We start from the raw sequence: 20,928 nt of genomic DNA, 5'->3' as shown, positions 1-20,928 counted from the left end.
TTTCAGAAACCCTGTGCTTAATCCCATTGTTTTCACCCGACTTGCTTTTGAACAAACAGAGGAATTTCTAGGACTGCATTTTGAACACGTCCCGAGATGTTTACGGAGCAGAAGAAGGAGAAGATTAGGTAGATACCTTGCAAGAATAATTCTTATATTATCCATGTCCTGGTAGATCTCATTTATTTATTTAAGTATTAATTTGTTATGATTTATTTTTAAAAGGAAGGGATGAAGGACCTTAATTAACATTGTTTTTGAGATCCTACCAACTTTCTGAATCAGAAGTACAATGTAATATGTAGATTTATATTCTCTATTCTTTATGATTGTATATTCTCTAGTGGGAACAATGCAAAGCTTTAAAACAGTAACTGTGAAGCATATCTTGCCTTACATCTTCAGCTTAAAGGAAATGTAACACACAATGTTATTCTGTCAAACGACAAAGCCACAAAAGAGCAGAATTACTTTGTTTTTCCATCGGATTTTGTGAGGTGGCAGTTTCAAAAATCATTTTGGCTCCAGAAACAGGGCCTTCTAAGGGGCTCACTGCCATTTAATTCCCCTGGTCTGTAAACTGCTTTGGAGAAAAGGCCATTTCAAGTAATTACGTGTGAAATATACAGAAAGAATGTATGTATTTTGTGACGTACCGTCAAACCTCTGTCCACAGAGGCATCCCTAAAACTCAAAACCAGAGACGACAGTTCCTGGTGGACAATGGATTGTATTTCTTTGGATCGTGACCAGGAATTACCTTTGCCTTGAGTCCGGGACTAGAGGCACACCAGTGTTGTGACTGACCTCCACTTGTGCGCCGGAGATCAAACACAACGGACCATTGGCTAATGAACTCCACTGACGGGACCCATGAAGGAAGCTCCATCTCTGTGAGCGGCTAAGTTTAGCTCGTCCTGCCAGAACAGCAGCACAGGAAATAACAAGTGCATGAGAAACGCAGAGGCTGGGAGCTCCCAGGTGTTTGAAATACGGTGAAATACGAACAATGACAGCGGCAGGTGCCCTTCCTTGCAAATACGGCTGCGGGTGAAAATGGAGGGGCGGCCATCAGACACTCTACTGCTGCTTTATGTGTCCCCTTCAGAGGCTCATGCCAGCATAAAAATGAGTGCATTAGTATTTTATAAATAAATGCTTTAATCTTTGATGTTGTGCAGCCTGAATGAGATAAGCACAGCTCTTGATAAATAAAGTTCCGAAAGTAGAATTTATGATAGCAATATTTCTTCTCCGAGTCACAAAATCACACACACAATGGCTTATCTTACACTTACAGTACACTAAGTTGTTTCTTGTTCATTTGTTTTATTAAATGACTTTGATCCAAGCTAATGGATTACAATAGCTGCATGTGATAACAAAAAGTTCAAATTAAAATCAAATGTGCAGGAGGAATGGCGGGAGTTTGGTCCTGGTGGTCTGGCTCATTACTGTTATACTGCATTTATTTATTTGGAGGAGACTTTTATCCAAAGCGATGTACAGTTGAGACAGAAGGGTCAGCCAATCCCTAAAACAATTGAGGTTAAGTGCCTGGCTCAGGAAACCGACGGTGAAATCACCCTGCTGCCCACTAGATATGAATATGAACCAGCAACCTTCTGATCACAGGCAGCATCAAAACCTTCAGCTGCTAGGATGCCTACAGCGCCGCTGTGCAAGACCATGACTGAGGTGTCTTCTAATCTTGGAGTAAACATGGAAACACAGGCTAGTCCCGGTAGGCTCATGAGTTTTCCACACACAGGCTGCATTAGCACACAATATGTGTGGAAAGGCTCGACTCTGGAGGTGCATGAGGCTGCGGCAAAGTGTAAAATGGACAACAACACAAGAACAGCCGCTTGACATGGTCTTGCAGTTCTACAAAAGTCCCAAGTGTTTCATTTCTCAAGGGACAAAAGCCCACACAGACTCCCGCATTGCCACACTTTGGTCGCTGGCTTTACCACCTTTTGGCCTTTGGATTTAATCTATGATTGCCTCCTTTCCACCAACACAGAGCCGATGCTGGCACAGGTGCTGGGCTGATTCTCGCTTGGTGCCTTTTGAGAACTGGCCCACGTTTCCACCCGTTTCAAAAAAAGAACGAAATGGAAATGTTACGTAGACGGAAGTGAGACTAAAGTAAATATTCATTCCGTTTTTGTTTTTATTCAGATTTTAAGTTTTTATAAGCTGCCAAACCAAAAAAAAAAAATTCAGAGTATGACTCGTTGTGCTCTGTCTCTGCCACCTATATCCACTTTTGTGTCCTTAAAGACCTATGTGTGTGAGTTTATTATTGCTCGCTGTTGTACCACTGTCCTTTTAAAGACGGCACAATAAGAGTCTGCTAATAATTGAACTGTGCTGTCTGCCACTCAAGTGCCACAATATTTTATTCGACCTGTGACATGTTTATAATTTATTAAAGTCGGCCAGCACACTGATCTTTTGTTTTCCAAAGAATAAAAAACTGTGCGATGTTAATCTACTGATAAGCTGGCAATTGCCAGCACTAGCAATATCAGACAAATCTATATCAGTTATGGTATAAGGAAGGTTTGTACATGATAGTCCATTCCACTTTCACTACCATTATGGTTCTTTTCTGTTCTGTTGTGCCGGAGCCGTTTTTTTGCAGTGGAAACGTGCGGAATTGGTTCCGGATTGGGAAGAAGTCTTCTACAGTTCCACAGGTTCCACAGTAATGCTTTACTGGTCATCATGTTGGTTTTACATTTTTATTTGTGGGTGGATGCCAAAATAGCACATGACGCAGGGAGAACACGCAAACTCATTTAACTTTCCCTAACTTAAAAGTTGAAAACTAAAAGTTGTACTTAAGTTGAACTTTCTGGGGGTCATTAGAAATCAGTTATACTTTCCACACGCAAAAAAACGTTAAATCAGCCTTTAAGCTATTTTCCACTGGAAATTCAAAGGCCACCTGACTGCATCCCTCAGTTCCATTTTGCCAGCGTCCGACATGCGTCATTTCACATGGAGGGTGGGGGGGCGCACATTTGTATTTTGTACAGTAGTTTGCTTACTTTAATACTATTTGCAACGTTAGTGTAAATAATCTTGGGGCAAAAAAAAAATGCAGTGAATGGGAAAATCTTTGTTTATTTGTTTTGTTTATGGAAAAAACAATGCCAATACCAGCATCTGGCACATATATTTTACATTACATTGTATGTATGAAATATTTAATATATTTATATAATAAACTGTGGTGGTACAGCCTTCTCTTTACCATGTAAACCACACATGGTCACAATATGAATCAATTTGTGTCTAACGCATAAAAAGAAATAGAAAAAATACATTAACAGAAAACAATAAGGTGATATTTCAAAAGGGTGTTGCTTCTGCTAGGTTTATTTTTTGTTGTCTTGCATTGTCCATTTTCCCTCTGATAGTATAGGTAGATTGCATGCTTCTCTTCTGAAGAATCATTAATCACATTAATAAATGCATGGAAATAAATGTTACACATTTCACACAATCTATCCCTTGCGAAATGGCAGAGGCTGGGGAGGAGCAGTTGAAGACGCAGCCCCTGGAGAGCGCCGTTAATGAGGGCTATAACTCTGGATCCCCTGCTTCAGGAAGCTGCCCTTTCTGGTGGTCACATCCTCAGCCAAACAATATAACCTCCAACAGGGAGACCTCAACCAGATACGCTGATGTTATCGAACACTCCATCTCTAGATACTGACAAACTTATTTTGTAATCTTTGTACTGTATGCCCAAAGCCCGCTTGGATAAACATCCTGTCAATAATGAATTGAAACACAAGCTAGCTAGGTTACAGTCTCACACTGTTGTTCTGGGGTCAAGCCAATAGACCCTTGAAGTAGTTGAATGCGATTGCTAATGGTCCTAGACGTAAGTTATTTCCTGTGTCATGTACGTCAATAGCTTTTTCCCTCTGACCTTTTATAACCCAAGGGGTGCACTGTTCCTCTTCCTGTACAGGCAAAAATCACAAAAACGGTGCATCTGTTTGAACGTTTACTTAATTTAAATTATTACAATATTACAAAACACACACCATTAGCTAACAGCTGTCATATTCCGGTGTAGATATGGCAGAACAGATGTGTGTGTTTTACCTCTATTTGGATGTACTTCAGATGATGGTTTTATACCTTCTGTAATAATTTGGCATCCTCCCCTTTTCCAAAGAGGTGCTTTTAAGTACCTGTTAAGGAGCCAAAGGGGGGGCTCAGCTGCGCCTAAAGGAGTGTAAACGACGCAGCTCCATATTTAGACAGAAGAGCAGCTGGGCCTTCACATTAATGGGATGCTGCCCCCCCCCCCCCCAACCTTATTTTCATGGGAGAACATCACCGCCTATTCTTCCTCCTTTCATATTGACAAGTAGACAAGCAGAGTCTGAAAAGTCTGCCCCGATGAGATACTTGACACCTTCTTTATAGTCTAAAGTTATGCTAATTGTGGAGTAGCTGGCTTTAACGTTAATGTGGCTGCCGCAATGCGTACTCAGTCCCCCTGCATTCCGGCTTAGTTTACCATTAAATGTTAGCTGCCGGTTCGACTCCATTATAATTTCAGCACAGTCCTATATATATTTAAAACGAGCCTCAAGAGCACATTAGCTGCATGCTAATCAAAGTCCACATACTCACCCTGGATCCAGTACTAGCAAACCAATATATATGCTCCTGTAATTGCTGTCTCTGGTATATGAGAATATATTTAAGATGAACAGTGTTTCGGAAAACCAGCTTTGCTGACCCCTAAAACACGCAAACAGCTTTTTCATTCATCATTCTTTATTGCAAATATGCCAGATGTTAGTCTAGCCCCCACCTTTGCATAGTAATATGCATCTTATATTCAAATGCATATGTACGATTTATTCATTATTGTTCTTCCTTGGCATTATGACTCACCAGAGACAAATGTGTCTATAATGCGCGTACCATGTAATTAGAAATGCAACTTGATTACTTTTGATGAGGAATATAGACCAGATTAGAAAAGATCTGGTATTTGTACTAGTGATGCAGGTATGAAGCCCACATTGTTCCACGTCTCTTAATTGCTGTGCTGTTGTGTGTTTTTTTTTTTTAAATACTTTCCACAATGTGCTTTAGCTAAAACAGAAACACATGACTAAGATGATATGACAGCGGCGGTAAAGCCCCGATCCTGACAGGCATTCACACACACAATGGCGAAAACTAACAAGGTATCCATCCTTCTGGTGACATGCGGTGACATTAATTAGACACTGACGCGCTGCGGCCGTGCGCTGCTTTGGGGGCTGGGAGGTGGGGGGGGGGGGGGGTGCATTGGATTTTCTGTGACCTGCACCAACTAATCAGGCCTTTGGGGAGCCCTATCTTTGTCTTCGTGCCCCCTGATGAATGGAAAGGAATAATAATGATTAAAAAGAGGACAGATGTCACAGCCATTGCAGGGACCCCTCTCTCGTTCATCCTCCTTTCAGTCAGCCCAGGTGGTTACATTTTCACACTCACATCGACCAACCCCCCCACCCCCATACCCTTCTTTCGCATGGATTGCGCATCTTTTAAAAGAGCATTTGTGTGCAGAGCTGAGCAAATACCACGTTGTGAGCAATTCGACAAATCACTCGAAGAAGATTCCTTTCATTTTTTTTATTTCTGAACATCTTAATAGTGAAAGTGGCCACTGGGATTGTTTGTATACACACAGAACCCTGCTTCTGTCAGCTTACATGAACCACAGCATTAATAAATAACAGTTTTTCAGTAAACATAAGTGCTAACAAAAAAAAAAGCTAATGACTATTTACAAATTGTATAACAGTATGTAGATATATGAAGGTGGTAAATTCAGTTGACTTTATGGGTATATGGTCAGCAAAAAAAAACAAGTAATACTTTTTGTGTCTGTCTGTTTGTATTGGTTTGGAGCTTAACCTGGACTTAACACTGAGGCTAGCACAAAATTCATTTTATTCTTGAACAGAAGTAGCCAATCAATGGCCAGTAGGCTCTGCCTGAACATTTCCATATCTTCTTTGGTGTATATAATGATTGCAAGCTTAAATATACATGAGAATAGGCAATCAACAATTCATAAGAAGGTATATAAAACTATATATATATATACACATACATACACAAGAATCTTGAATCATACATGTAGAACATGTAAGGAGTTCAAGTTGTCACTCATGCCTCTATTTCAAAACATGTTCTCTGAATCTAATTTACTACTAGCTACTAATTGTGGGTTAACTAGAATGGAAGCTGGAAGATTCCGATTCTGTAGAAATTGATGACAGACCAGCTCTTTTCTTGGACAGCATTTTCAGACTGGATCCGCGACTCACAGTCAACGCGTTCTGGGCCGATTTCTTAAACTTAGCGCCGAGGAAGGCATAGAGGATTGGGTTGAGGCAACAGTGAAAGTAGGCCAGGGCCTCAGTGATTGGGATCCACTTGGCTAGACTCTCATCCAGGTCGCAGCTGTGGGGGATCACTTTGAGCAGCACCAGGGCGTCCACGAAGATGCCCGTGCAGTAGGGCAGCCAGCAGCCGAAGAAGCACACGATGAGGATGACGGTGGTCTTCAGCGCCTTCCGCTTCTGCTGCACCTTAGAGCCCCGGGACAGCTTGCAAATAATGATGCAGTAGCAGGTAAGGATGATTAGGCCAGGCAGGACGAAGCCCACCAGGATGTGCTGGAAATGGAAAGCGGCCATCCAGGTGGTAAGAGTTTCCAGTGGGTAGACGCGGTCACATATCACCCTGCTGTCCATGTCCTGGGACTTGGCAAACATCAGGTCAGGTACCGTGAGCAGGGCAGCGGGCAGCCACACACCCACGTAAATCACTTTCTCTACCAGGATCTTCCTCGGGGTCTGGCTGTTGGTGGCATGAACCACCGCCAAGTACCGGTCCAAGCTGATGAACGCCAGAATCAGCACGCTGCTGTAGAGGTTGACAGTGTAGATCATGTGCACGGTAACGCAGAGGAAACTCCCAAAGTACCAACTGCTGGCAGCATCCACAGCCCAGAAGGGCAGCGTGAGCACAAATAAGAGGTCAGCTACAGAGAGGTGCAGCCTGTATTTGTCTGTCATGGTTCTTGACTTTTTCTGGTAGCCCATCACGACCACCACCAGTCCATTGCCAATGATTCCCAGAAGAAAAATGATCCCGTACACTGTTGGGAGGAATATCCTTTGGAAATCATTGCTCAGGTTTCTGTCGCAGGGAGTTTCTAAACCCTCGGGTATGTCAAAGTCAGATCCAGATCCGGACTCCGAGTTGTTGTTGTCAAGGACTATATGCTACAAAAGAGAATAAGAGAACGCCGATAATTTAATCATTTGGCGCAGTGGTAATATATGCTTATCGTTTATCAACAATCAGTCCTTTACAATTTATTACATAAATGTATTTGTGATATACAGATATAATAACATCCTTCCGTCTTCCAACCGTTTATCTCATTCAGGGTTGCAGAGTTATTTAAAATAAACCAACGAATCTCAGTTTGTACAGCTTATCTTCAAGACAATTAATTGACCCCGTTATGTGATGTCTGAACACACGTCATAAAAATGGATTTTGTTTTTGTTACTTTAAACTATAGCCATAATTTTGTGTAGTCTGAAACAAAATTCCCATTATTTCGTTTCCGCTGAACAGATAAAAACACTTATTTAGATATACATCATTTAAAAACAAAATAATATATTTTTCTTTGACATGCACAATTTTTTCGACAATCCACTTACTTCGTAGTAAGACATGATATCAGTTCCGAAGCAATCTCCGCAATTTAAGAACGCACGTGGACGACAAGCAAGAGTTTGGTATGGGATTTAAGTTATTGTGGCTTATAAATACCCCAGTACCAGCAACTCCTCCCCTATAGGAGGAGTTAAACCACGCCGTTTCGCGCAGTCACCCAAGTGCGCTTTTCCTGTTGTGTGTGCAGGTGCTGATAGCGTAAAATTACCTCCCTTTTTCTCTACAGGATATTTCAACCCGATGTACTACGAAACATTTTAAGTTTTTAATTTGTTTTTGGTAAAATCCCTAGAAAAACCCCTACACACGTTTGTTTGGCCAAGCAAAAGTAGAAACACATCCGTGCGTGACTTGTAAATTTCAGTCATGACTCATTGTCACGCTCAGTTAACACTGGGGTAATTAAAGTACTGACAACTATCGTTTTCACTATCAATAACGGTATACGAATTTCCCCAAATGTAGTTTCTAGAGCACAGAATTAAAAATTCATGTGATCATGTCTTTTAGTAATTTAATGCCAAGTTTAAACTATAATTAAATATAAATAAAGTTATACCACCCAGACTGCTTTTTTTCATTTGCATAATTGTGCACGAATAAACAGCTTAACTATATAAGCAGAGTTTTTCTTATGATGTTTCTCCAGAAATTAGCTTGTAAAACACGTTAAAAGTAGCCTACAAAGTTTGACTAATTACATGTTGATTGTGACGGAAAAGCACAGCTCGGCAAGGCGATAGTCCTTCTTGCTTCCAAGCCATGAATACAAACAGAACTAAATTTAATTATCAAATATAAATTAGAACTATACCGTTTGCATGTCGATCATTGTTCCTGTAGTATTGACATTTATTATCGGAGATGTTGGGTATATGGTCTAATAACAAAACAGAGTCAGCACTTAAAACTATACCGTTTGCATGTCATTGTTCCTGTACGTAGTATGGACATTTATTATCGGGGATGTTGGGTATATGGTCTAATAACAAAACAGAGTCAGCACTTAAAACTATACCGTTTGCATGTCATTGTTCCTGTACGTAGTATGGACATTTATTATCGGGGATGTTGGGTATATGGTCTTATAACAAAACAGAGTCAGCACTTAAAACTATAGGCTACCGTTTGCATGTCATTGTTCCTGTACGTAGTATGGACATTTATTATCGGGGATGTTGGGTATATGGTCTAATAACAAAACAGAGTCAGCACTTAAAATTATACCGTTTGCATGTCATTGTTCCTGTACGTAGTATGGACATTTATTATCGGGGATGTTGGGTATATGGTCTTATAACAAAACAGAGTCAGCACTTAAAACTATAGGCTACCGTTTGCATGTCATTGTTCCTGTACGTAGTATGGACATTTATTATCGGGGATGTTGGGTATATGGTCTAATAACAAAACAGAGTCAGCACTTAAAACTATACCGTTTGCATGTCATTGTTCCTGTACGTAGTATGGACATTTATTATCGGGGATGTTGGGTATATGGTCTAATAACAAAACAGAGTCAGCACTTAAAACTATACCGTTTGCATGTCATTGTTCCTGTACGTAGTATGGACATTTATTATCGGGGATGTTGGGTATATGGTCTTATAACAAAACAGAGTCAGCACTTAAAACTATAGGCTACCGTTTGCATGTCATTGTTCCTGTACGTAGTATGGACATTTATTATCGGGGATGTTGGGTATATGGTCTAATAACAAAACAGAGTCAGCACTTAAAATTATACCGTTTGCATGTCATTGTTCCTGTACGTAGTATGGACATTTATTATCGGGGATGTTGGGTATATGGTCTTATAACAAAACAGAGTCAGCACTTAAAACTATAGGCTACCGTTTGCATGTCATTGTTCCTGTACGTAGTATGGACATTTATTATCGGGGATGTTGGGTATATGGTCTTATAACAAAACAGAGTCAGCACTTAAAACTATAGGCTACCGTTTGCATGTCATTGTTCCTGTACGTAGTATTGACATTTATTATCGGGGATGTTGGGTATATGGTCTTATAACAAAACAGAGTCAGCACTTAAAACTATAGGCTACCGTTTGCATGTCATTGTTCCTGTACGTAGTATGGACATTTATTATCGGGGATGTTGGGTATGTGCACTGTTGGTTAAATGCTTAAACTTCTAACACCGTTTTTGCACATCTGAAAAATATTTTTGAGTGTAACCAACCCAAAGGATAAGAAAAGGAATTTCCCTTTTACACCTGTTAGCGTGATCAGGGAGGCGGGCAGTGTGTGAGACTGTAGGTTAAATGAGGACGTAGCATGTTATACCAAACACACCATCTCCTGTTATATTTTTTATTACCATTTCTTGGAGTGTACGTGGTGTAACGTCATCACTGAAACATGAGCCCATTGATTTATCGATTGATTCAGTCCCCTGACACGCAGATATGTTTGTGTCGGTGTACCGGCTCGGCATTGTGTGCTTATGGACTTCCCTCATCCCAAAGGAGTTAAACAACAGACCTTATGTAGTACGGGGGTGGCAGAAAAAGGGGGGTGGGAAAAAAACAGCGTGTTTGAAAACCAAAGTATCTACACAAAACAGATGGTTCCCCATTATGCCCGTTGAATTATTGTTGTGGGAAGACAACAACACGCAGCGATTCGGAGGAGTTCAGACCTAACGGAAAATGGAGGAAGGGGTTTGCTTACTTTAGAAAAAAATAAAAATCTACTGTACTGAGTACTCCATCCTGTCATCCGCTTGCCCTTGGAGACGAATGCTCCTTTATTTGTAAAGAATTTCTAGTGTGTTTATGTGAGCAATTATTTTTTAATGATGTGTCAGTTATAAATATTTTAAAGAGGCAGTACTTATGTCCCTTATGTCTGTTATGCTGTTCTTATTGCTAAATGGTAAGTGCTCTGGGAACAGGGCTAGGCCTATATGAATATGAATTGAATTAAACTAAAGAGAAAATCTTTTTTTTCCCCCAGAAATCATGCCATTTGCTTTTAACATTTGGTGAAGTTAAGGTCATGCCTGCTAAACCAAATGAAAAATCCCACAAAGCCCACCCATGCTTACAAATAGATGTATGATAAAGATGTAATATTGGAGACTTTAGAGACCTGGCACATTACACTGTAAACAAACCACATGACTTAAGCTTCTCTCCCTCCTTCTCACTCTTTCCCTTCACAATCAGTAATTAACTTAATCTCATAATGCCCAGCATTAGATTACAAATATCCGTAGAATGGAACTCACTTGCCCCTATTGTGGTTTGTACTGACAACACAACTTCATTTATCTGTCTGGCTGCTTAGTTATTGAGATGCAAATACATGAGAGAAGTGGTTCTCACATAGTTGCAGGTCATTTCTTTTTAACCCAGTTCTTTTACTTTCGTAATTAAAACTGAAGCTTAGGAAGTCATTTTTTTTTATTATTAAGGAATATTGATCGATAGATGCAAGGGCTTTCGATCCAGTGACGGTGGCCAGGACACAAAAGGGTAATTTTCTGCTTGCCATACAAATCAAACGTGAGCAGTTGCAGCGATTGTCCCAAGTCAAAGAAAAGAATGAATATTAAAATGAAGTGAAGGAATGCTGGAGAGATAATGAAAAGAATGCCCCCCCCCCCCCATATGGCCTACAGCACTATGTTTCAGGGGTAGTTTATGATGGGGGCGTGTGGAATCCTTTTTTATTATTATTGCGGAGAAAATGTTCCTGTGTTAAAAATAAATATAGATCCTTCCTTTAATACAAAAGTATTGCTGCCTTTGTTATATGATGCAGATGGACACAAGGATAAATGCTTACTCTGTGTAAATACTTCTGGTGAATTGTTACTATCTGCAAATTATCTTCTACTAAGAGTAAATAGAATTGTTTGACATTACTTCAAATATATATATAAATATATATATTATATATATATATATATATATATATATATATATATATATATATATATTAAGGGGTGTAATGTTACTGAATGTTTGGAAGAACAATAACTAAACAGATGTACTATAATAAAATAAAAGATTGCAGGTAAAATGGTAATTTTCCTATTGTAAAATGAATATAAGAGTGTCAGGAATACTCACAGAAAGCATCCAGTCTCCCTCATATTACTCCTGGTATGTGATTTGACATCCTAGTAAAGGTGTGGAAGCCTTTATCTAAATACAGCGGCTCTCAAACCTTAAGGTGTCAGGTCTTGTCTTTGCTCCTCGCTTGTGGCACCTCAGAATAGGGGCTTATCAGCAATCTGCCCTGATCGTATCTAAGCGTGGCCTCCTGTGTGCTAATGATCTATGCCGTCTGGGGCGTGTGACGGCAGCTTTACGCCTTATGGGAGGCTGGTCAGGCCTCTGATCCTGCCTGCCTGTTTTAGCCTGTCCGCCTCCCTGCAGTTGTTGTGCAAAATTCTTGTCTCCTGTAGGAGATGTTTTGGTATGTGCTGTGCTTTGGGGAACTCTGACAGACACCATGGGAAATCTGGCCCGTGTCTGAGAGCGAGAGATGCTGAGCAAATCAGGCTACTGATATGGCCGTCAAACGGAATTTTGGCCTTTAATTCTGCAGTGTTGTTCAGATGTACTTTTAAAGGTGATCTTCACCAGAAATATCAAGATCAAACAAATATCGAAACAAGCCTTGAAGAAAAACAGACAGAATGGCTTTGCAAAAACTGCAGCCATCTCTAGTGTTTCTCTTGCTTCTTCAACACCCGGTGACAGTTTCTCCTTGGATCTAAGGGAAGCACTAATAGTTGTTCAAAACTCATTTGATAGCCGTGCGTGATGAGGACATAATTCTCTTTATTCCAATGCTACACGAAGGCCAGGTTTGCTAATTTGTGAACTCCATCAATGCACCTTATAAACAGGAAAAACAATTGAGTGCAAAGGCTCAGTGTTTCTGCCGGCTGAACAGTGAGATAAGATTGGCTGCTATTGATGGGCATTTTGCATAAGAAGGCTGTAAACACTGCACACCTGCAGAAGCCATCTGCGGAGTCGCTGACCTCCGTTTTGCAGGAAGTTTTCTGCCAGAAATTTGACTTCATTCAGAGAGCATTGACAGATGTGGCAGGTCAGAACTAGCCAAGCAGTATCACAAAGAAACATTATAATGTAGACCATATCAAGCAATAGAACTAGGTTGTGTGTGTGTGTGTGTGTGTGTACACTAATGTACATACACACACATAAAGAGTGTGTGTGTTTACATATATATACAGTGCATGCAGAAAGTTTTCAGACCCTTTAAATTTGTCCATATTTTGTGTTTCAGACTCACCTTAAAATGGATTCAGTTCTTTTTTCATATAATCAGTCTACAACAATCAAAGTGACAAAGCAAAATCAGGTTTTTGGAGTGTTTTGTTAATTTATTAAACATCAAAAACTGAAATATACCATTTACAAAATGATTCAAACCCTTCACTTAGTACTTGGTTAAAGCACCTTTGGCATCAATGATGGCCTTAAGTCTTTTTTGGGAATGACCCTACAAGTTTGGCAGACCGATCTCTTCAAAGTTTCTCCCATTCTATTTTGCAGAATCATTCAAGCTCCCCCAGCACTGGATTGAGAGCATTGGTGCACAGCTGTTTTTAGGTCTCTCCAGAGATGCTCTAATGGGTTCAGGTCTGGACTCCAGGACATTCAAAAAAGATTTTCTGAAGCTGCTCTTTTTGTCTTGGGGGGGTATTATTTGGGTTGTTGTCTTGTTGAAATGTAAACCTTTGCCCCAGCCTGATATCCTGAGCAAAAGATGTTTTCTGAGGATTGCACTGGAAGAGTCTATCCTAACTACTCTTCCAAACCCACATCATGACGCTGCCTCCACTGTGACTGACTGTAGGGATGGTGTTAATGAGGTGATGCTCAGTGCCTGATTTCCTCAGCATACGCCATTGCGAACTGTGACCAAATACTTAAATCTTTGTTTCATCAGACTGTAGAGAATTTTGCTTCTCTTGGTCTGAGAGTCCTTAAGGTGCTTTTTGGCAAACTCCCAGGGGGGTAGGCAAATGCCTTTTAGTGAGGAATGGCTTCCGTCTGACCTCTCTATCATAAAGATCCCATTGGTGGAGTGCTGCACTGATGGTTGTCCTTCAGTAAAGTCCCCTCATCTCCAAATCCATAGTGACCAGTAGGTTCTTGGTTACCTACCTGACCAAGGTTCTCTCTCCCCAATTACTCATTTTCCTTGGACTGCTGGTGGTTTCAAATCTCTTACATCTGAGGATGAAGGAGGCTACTGTGTTCTCAGGCACTTTTGATGCTGTAGAAATTCCCTAGTATCCTTCCCCAGATCTGTGTCTTGCTACAATCCTATCTTGCCAGTCCACAAAGATTTCTCTCTAAACTTATGGCTTGGTTTTATCTCTAACAAACTCCATTCACTGTGAAGCTTTATATAGTTAAATGTGTGCCTTTCCTAATTATGTCTAATGAATTCAATGCGGCACAGGTGGACTCCAGTCAAGTAGTAGAAGCATCTCAAGGACCATTGATAGAAGTACAATAAACCAAGGCTCATTTGCAAGTGTCATAGCAAAGGGTCCGAATACTTATGTAAATTGGATATTTCAGTTTTTTTTATTTTTAACAAATTAACAAAACACTCCAAAAACCTGTTTTTGCTTTGTCATTATGGCATATTTTGACTGGATTGATTATTTAAAATGAATTGATTTCATTTTAAAGTGAGTCTGTAACATAAAATGTGGATAATTTGGAACGGTCTGAAAACTTTCCAGTTGGACTCTATATACATATAAAGTTATTTCTATTGCCCAAGAAAATGCAGAGTATTATGACCTGTTTAATGAAAGGTAACGTTTCCTAATCATTTAGATGAGGCAAAATAGGATAATTCAAGAATTTTTATTTCAATTACAAGTGGTTGAATGGTTAGTGTTTATAAATATGCAAAGAGGTGTGTGACCAGAAATGGCAAAAATACTCTTTACTGCTGTTTACTTTGTGGCGTGACATCCTTTGCTTGGTGAAAGCAAGAATTATGAATAGCTTATTTTTCTGCCCCGTGCTGACATCACAATATCCTGGCATAGATCCGCATGATTACGGAGGTCTTAGGTACAGAAAGGACCACATTTACTAAGAGATGTGTGTAATAATTCCAGTAGGACAGCTTGGAAGCTTCTGGCTCAAGATGAAATGTTTAAGGGCACCGGGTCTCCTTTATTCATGACGTAAATGCAATGTGGTTTCTTTTGCCTTTTGACTTATTGTCCCAGTTGAGGTTTGGCTATATAGTGGTGTTCAAAGCAGTCTTATTTTGCATTGACTTGTTCTTTAGTTCCCAGGAGAGGAATGATCTACTTCTGGAATACATTTCCTTCTTTTTCCTATAAGGGGGTTATGTGTCTAAAGAGTGAGGGGGAAGAATTCAGCTTTGTTTACTCTATGTCCCATTGTCCAAGGTTGGAAGAGCAGGAGGTTCCCAACACAGACGACATGGCCTCCTGTAAAATAATTGGGCAGGCTGGCTTACTGCTGTTTCCAGATAAGAAAGCAAGTGATTCAGGTGAGAAGTATGTGGGAGTCTGAGAATATAATATAATGAGCCTTTTGTTAGGTCCTCTGTATTCAATAAAAGCACAGAGCTCTATTAGGTATTCATAATTGAATTAAATAGTAGATTAAAAGTAATATCTAATTGACTGTAAATCAACAGTCAGAAACTTTGTTTTTTAGATCTGACAGGGCTATCTAATAGTCCAATAAATGTATATGGAAAATATGTTTTTTGGTAATTAAACACAAAATCTGCAGATTTGACACTGAGGTATGTGAAAATAATCTTGCCTTCACTCTGCTGCCTCAAGATAAGTGTCAGCCGTCTGTTTTTGTGATTTCAGTGTCACCCTCGCTTTGTCTGTTTCGTACACGTCAAGATGATGCTTTCAAAGAGCAAACAGGAGGACACTGACACCCAGAAATCCCTGGGAAGGCTGAAACGTTGTTAAAGAACAAAGTACAGATGTAGCTGCCTTCCCAGGGGGGGGCCCTGTCATGGATCTGCTCCCTGGAAGTGTAAAACTCGCTGCTAAGGCGCACCCCTGAGGCGAGCAGAAAACAAATTATTACTTAGCTCCTCTCTCAGGGAGAAAAGAAGAAGGCTGGATAAAAACAGACACCTGTTAAGAAAAGTTCTTGTCACTGTAAGTTATAATTATAGGCTCTGGTCTGAAGTCGCAACTGCAATTACGTTGTGTTCAGCTGCACACTCTCTGCATGAGAACTGGAGATGAAATGGTTGTATTGTTGACTCTTTCGTGAGTAACAATGGCAGATCTTTGCCCCACACTGATCGATGGGTGTTCACAGCAGTGTTTCTGAACGCGGTCTTCAGGGACCCTCAGACGGTCCACGTTTTTGCTCCCTTCCAGCTCCCTGCTAGTCAGTCCGCATATTTGCTACCTGGTAGGGGCTGGGCTGAGAGGGAGCAAACACATGGATTCTCTGGGGGGGGGTCCCGAGAACCGGCTTCAGAAACACTGGTCTACATTACATTGGAGATTCAAGGTCCAAGATTTTTTACTGACTTTTTATTGACGATTTATTGACTTCGGAGGCACAAAGAATATCTACCAGCATTAAACAACAGATGTGTGATGGTGCTTTGAAAACAGGAAACACTTACGTATCACTAGTCATATGATTTGCATGCAAAATATTACATCCCCTGTCTTTAATGTGGAGTGGCATAGAGCCTCACACCTGCGTGGCTGGGAGTTCCAATCTCACCTGGACTTTGAATGTTGAAGTCCAAAGACAGGTAGTCAGGCTAAATGGCCGTAGTTTGTGGTTGTGAGTATGTGTGCCTGTTTGTCGCCTGGCCATACCCCAATCTCAGGGTTTTGCTCCAGGCCCCCACGATTCATGCATGAGTTAAAATTTCCTTCAAGAATGGTGATGCATTTATGTTGCTTTGAATGCCTGAAAGAGAGAAACAATTGTTGTCCTGCATATTTTATTAACTCACATTAATAATATCAGCCTGATCAAGGTATTTTGGCTACAATGTGCTGCATTTGTAAAGTGAGTGATAATGGAGTCACACAGCCCAGGTGATTTCCAATATAAATTGTGACACATAACAATAAAATATTTGCTTCATACTGGAGGACATCTCCAGTGCAAAAGAAAAGAAAGGCAAGTCAGCATCTCACAGTCCAGGCCTGGTTACACTAAATGTCATGGAAATGCATAAACAAGGATTTTTCTCTCTTCTGAAAATCTTTTATAGTTCTGTACAAGCACATGGGAGTGATTAACAGAAGATGAACTGCATTTCCCTGCTGTTAGCGGTTAACTGGACTGTAATTTTCATCCTTTCTTAGCTGTGTTTAGAAAGATTTTTACAGTACACTGGTCCATTTTCTTAAAAATGCATATGGTCTACTGGTATTTGTTGACTAAATTGGTGTTTTGAAGTTCTTGTTCAAAGACATTCAAACAAGAGAACTTGATTGTGTCCTCTGCAAGAAATTTTGAGTAGGGTAAACAAAGCAGCCCCGATCCTTAGAATAAAATATTTCTGTTTTTGTGGCCATAGACGGGGATCTTGTATATAGCAGTGTATTTGTGTACCTGTTCCTTCAGCTTAGTTTGGTATAATTGGATTTATTTTGGATGAATTAGTTTATGTTCTTTATGACTGATCTTTCACTAGATACGGTTTTTCTGCTGTTAATTGCTTACTGTCTAGAATCAGGCGTGATTTTTGTGGATTTGATGGAGGGAAAAATTAGATGTAGAAAATTGAGTTGGTGCAATTACAGACTGTCCATTATCGAAGTGCTGTAATTATCTAACAAATTACTATATGGTTTTAAAACATGAAGCATAACTGTTTGTGTCTATTTGTCAAACAGGCACCTTTTGTGGTGAATTTGGCCAAATATTGTTGTGTATGGGGCTTGGGTTTATTGCTGCTATTGACTAAAAAAAGTGCTTTGTTTTGCCCAAAAGATTTTTTCATTCAGTTATATGATACAGTAAATACTTATATACTTCATATTGTGGTTGCATTTTTATTGTGATAAAAGCTAGAACCAAACACAAGTAGACAAAAATATATAACTTGTCATCAAGGCTTTAGTAGCTGATAAGAACTGTGTGAGTACAAAGTGAGAAGTGCTTGTTTTTTGAAAAAGATCAGAAATCTAGCACCACCCAGCTCCATTAACATAGAAACAATAGTGCTGAAAGACATTCTAAACAGCCATTGTTCTGCAAAGTGAAATCCCTCAATGGCAGCATATGTGAGGGCAGAAATTTGTCCTAATTACCTGATTGTAGGCACCCTGACCTATCTGTTTACCTACCCTGATAACACCAAAAACACAGCCAGCACCAGCCAACACGGTCTGAAGCTGTAGCATGGGTTTAACTTAATTAGGACTGTCAGCAATATAGAAAATTCTCAGGAATCGTTTCACATTTATGGTGTAGTTGTATACCTAATACATTTATTCAAAACTACATCCATTTCCCCTCAGCTCATATAGTTTGATAATTATTTATATAAGTTCAGCTTCAGCGTATTTCTCAATGTCCTCCTCTCCAAGGCCCTTCCTGGGACTTGAACTTCAAACCATCTGTTTACAAGTCCCTAACTACTACCCAGGTAGACCTCTAGGGCATAACATCAGAGAAGGGCTTCTGTACAGAGAATCAGAAAATTCACTTGACTGAAGTGGTCACCAGCAGAAGTGAGAGCAGAAGTGGTGGATGCAACATCAGCTCATCCTGTAAGCATATGGTCTGAGGAGCAGCAGATCCTGTCTGGTGCTTTCCGTTAACATCTGAACATTCGGCACATGCACAGCGAAGTTGTTCGGTCTGAGTGGCTGCAGTTGTTATCTAGCTGGAGTGTTTCTGAAGAGGTTTGAAAGTCACCCAGGCGCTGTACTCTGTGGACAGTGACTAATACTTATATCTTTTACTTATGCTCTGATGTTGATGGTATCATATGTTACATGTACCAGACCGTACGGCACCACAGATTCCAGTGGCTCTTTTCAGTGCCACTTAATGCCTGAGCTGTAGGTTGAAGTATTTCCCCGGTGATGCTCAGGCAACAGAAGCATCGCTGCACCTCACGTGCCATCGTTAGTTTTTTTTTTTTTTTTTATCGTTTTCTTATTATCGTTAGTTAACGTTACACTTGCTCTGATGTCAGCAGATGCCTATCATTAGCTAGCAGGTAACACGGTAAAAATGCTTAAAGCTAAACGATCTAAAGTGTGGCTGTATTTCACCCGAAAGGATTCCAACACCAGGACGCGCAACAAATGTTTAAAAACAACTGTGTGTAAAGGGGGGAACAAATTACTGTAGTTGGGTTAGTTTTTATTTATAATTTTTTACATATGTAAGGTGTTAAGTTATTTAGTGTAAAACTGTTGTTGCTGGGTTAGGTTTTATTTATTATTTGAATTTGTTATGTAAATTTGTTATGCTTTTTGTGTTCATTTACATTTATATAATTAATGGGTTAATATATTGCTCAATTTGAAGTTCAATTTAGCTTTAGAAATATCTATCTATCTATCTATCTATCTATCTATCTATAGTGACGAAAATCATTTCAGTACATTTTTTACAGCGTCTCTTTAGCACCAGAATCCCAAAGATCTATAATGATACCCAACTGTAGTGGAATGTTAGCAGCACAGGATGAGTTTGAAGTAGTCGTGCACAATCGAGGTCAGGCAGAAAATGTCGGTATGGCCGTGTTTGTAGGGCTGAGACCCCAGACCCACATCCCCACACCTCCACCAGTCTCACTGAAGGAGCTAGACCCTTGAAAACCAAGCTTGCTGTGATATCAGGTTGCAGCAAGAGAGGCCTCTACAAATGGGCGGCCTCCTGTTTCCTTTGTAAGAACCCACCACATGAGAGCCCCTGCAGCACAATCTGTAATGGATTCTCCCTTTAATGCGGCGCCAAAGGCTGCGGATTAAGCGCTTTTAGTGTTCGTGCTGCTTTTGTGAATGGCAAGAAATGAGGATTACTGTTTTATGAGCGAAATAGAGGAATATGGTGGGCTGTCTGTAGCCATTGTCTGTACTGCCCCCCTCCCCATGTCCTCAGAGAAGCCGCTGTGGTTATCTTTCAACTCTCAGCCAGGAAACATCATGCAGTATTCATCCCTTGAATTGAAGTGTGTGATTAGTCTTGGCTCCCCAGCCTGCAGGGTGTCGGTGAGGCCTCACGGCAGCACCTACAACTGAGACTGGGGTTCCTTGGCATCGGCTAATGAACTTAGCAAAGCTGTTTCCCCTGGGTGGCCTCTGTCTGACTGTATGCAAGCGACGGAGGGATGCGGCAGCAGACAGGCCCAGTACCAGGGGGCAGGCTGAGCACTGTAGTCAAATGAGACTGAGTACTGTCTGTACCGGCCTGTTTGGAATGCATGCCCTGATTAAAGTAGTCTATTTGCGTGAAAATCACTCAAATGCGACCGTGATAAAGTTGAGAACAATGCCACACTTTCCTTCTTGCCTTGAAACTGGTGCTGGCGCAGGACCACAGGACTATCTAAGGAAGCTTTCAGTGCAGATCAGGGACGTCTCTTAGACCATCTGCACGTAGGCAGCCAGACCAGGAGTCAGTCCTTTAACACTTCATCCCATTGGACAGATGTGGCTCTACTGGTAGATGCCACAACAATACACCCATGTTCTTACTAAGTATCTCCTCAAACTTGTCTTGGAGATGAATGAGGAATTATCTAAAGCACTGCAGTCTTTATGAAAAGAAAGTAAAATCCAGTGGTTTTGGTTTTATTGAAAATGCGTAATGTGACGTAAATTAGTTTTACATGCAAATGAACCCCATTGACGCTCTGGGCTTATGGGCAGTACACACCCTAAATTGTTTATATCTGTTTACTGATCTCTCTGGTAAACCAGCTCTGATAACAGACCAGAAAGAGCTGTTATTTCAGTGATATTTCACTTCCCTTTTTCAATCTATTTTTACACCAGTTATTTAAACGTTAGCAAATTTCCACTACAAGGGTCTCCCCAAGCTATTAACTGATTATGACATTTTGCTGGTATGACTGGGAGCTCTGTTTTTGAGTGGGC

The 20,928-nt window shown here is 40.4% G+C and overlaps 1 protein-coding gene across 1 annotated transcript; it reads right to left on the bottom strand.

Annotated features, from left to right (window-relative positions):
* Positions 1 to 5,649: 5,649 nt before the first annotated feature.
* Positions 5,650 to 7,851, bottom strand: LOC111849246 (C-X-C chemokine receptor type 4-like). The gene is made up of 2 exons (XM_023821998.2): positions 7,779 to 7,851; positions 5,650 to 7,328 (listed from the first exon to the last, which is right to left on the bottom strand). Exons 1-2 carry the CDS (start codon positions 7,791 to 7,793, stop codon positions 6,267 to 6,269), a joined length of 1,077 nt encoding a protein of 358 aa, XP_023677766.1. The 5' UTR covers positions 7,794 to 7,851; the 3' UTR covers positions 5,650 to 6,266.
* Between the last annotated feature and the right edge of the window lie 13,077 nt (positions 7,852 to 20,928).

This window comes from Paramormyrops kingsleyae, chromosome 1 (assembly GCF_048594095.1).
Source record: "Paramormyrops kingsleyae isolate MSU_618 chromosome 1, PKINGS_0.4, whole genome shotgun sequence".
NCBI lineage: Eukaryota > Metazoa > Chordata > Actinopteri > Osteoglossiformes > Mormyridae > Paramormyrops > Paramormyrops kingsleyae.
Note: the sequence above shows the minus strand (reverse complement) of the source record. Positions and strands in the feature narration are given on the sequence as shown.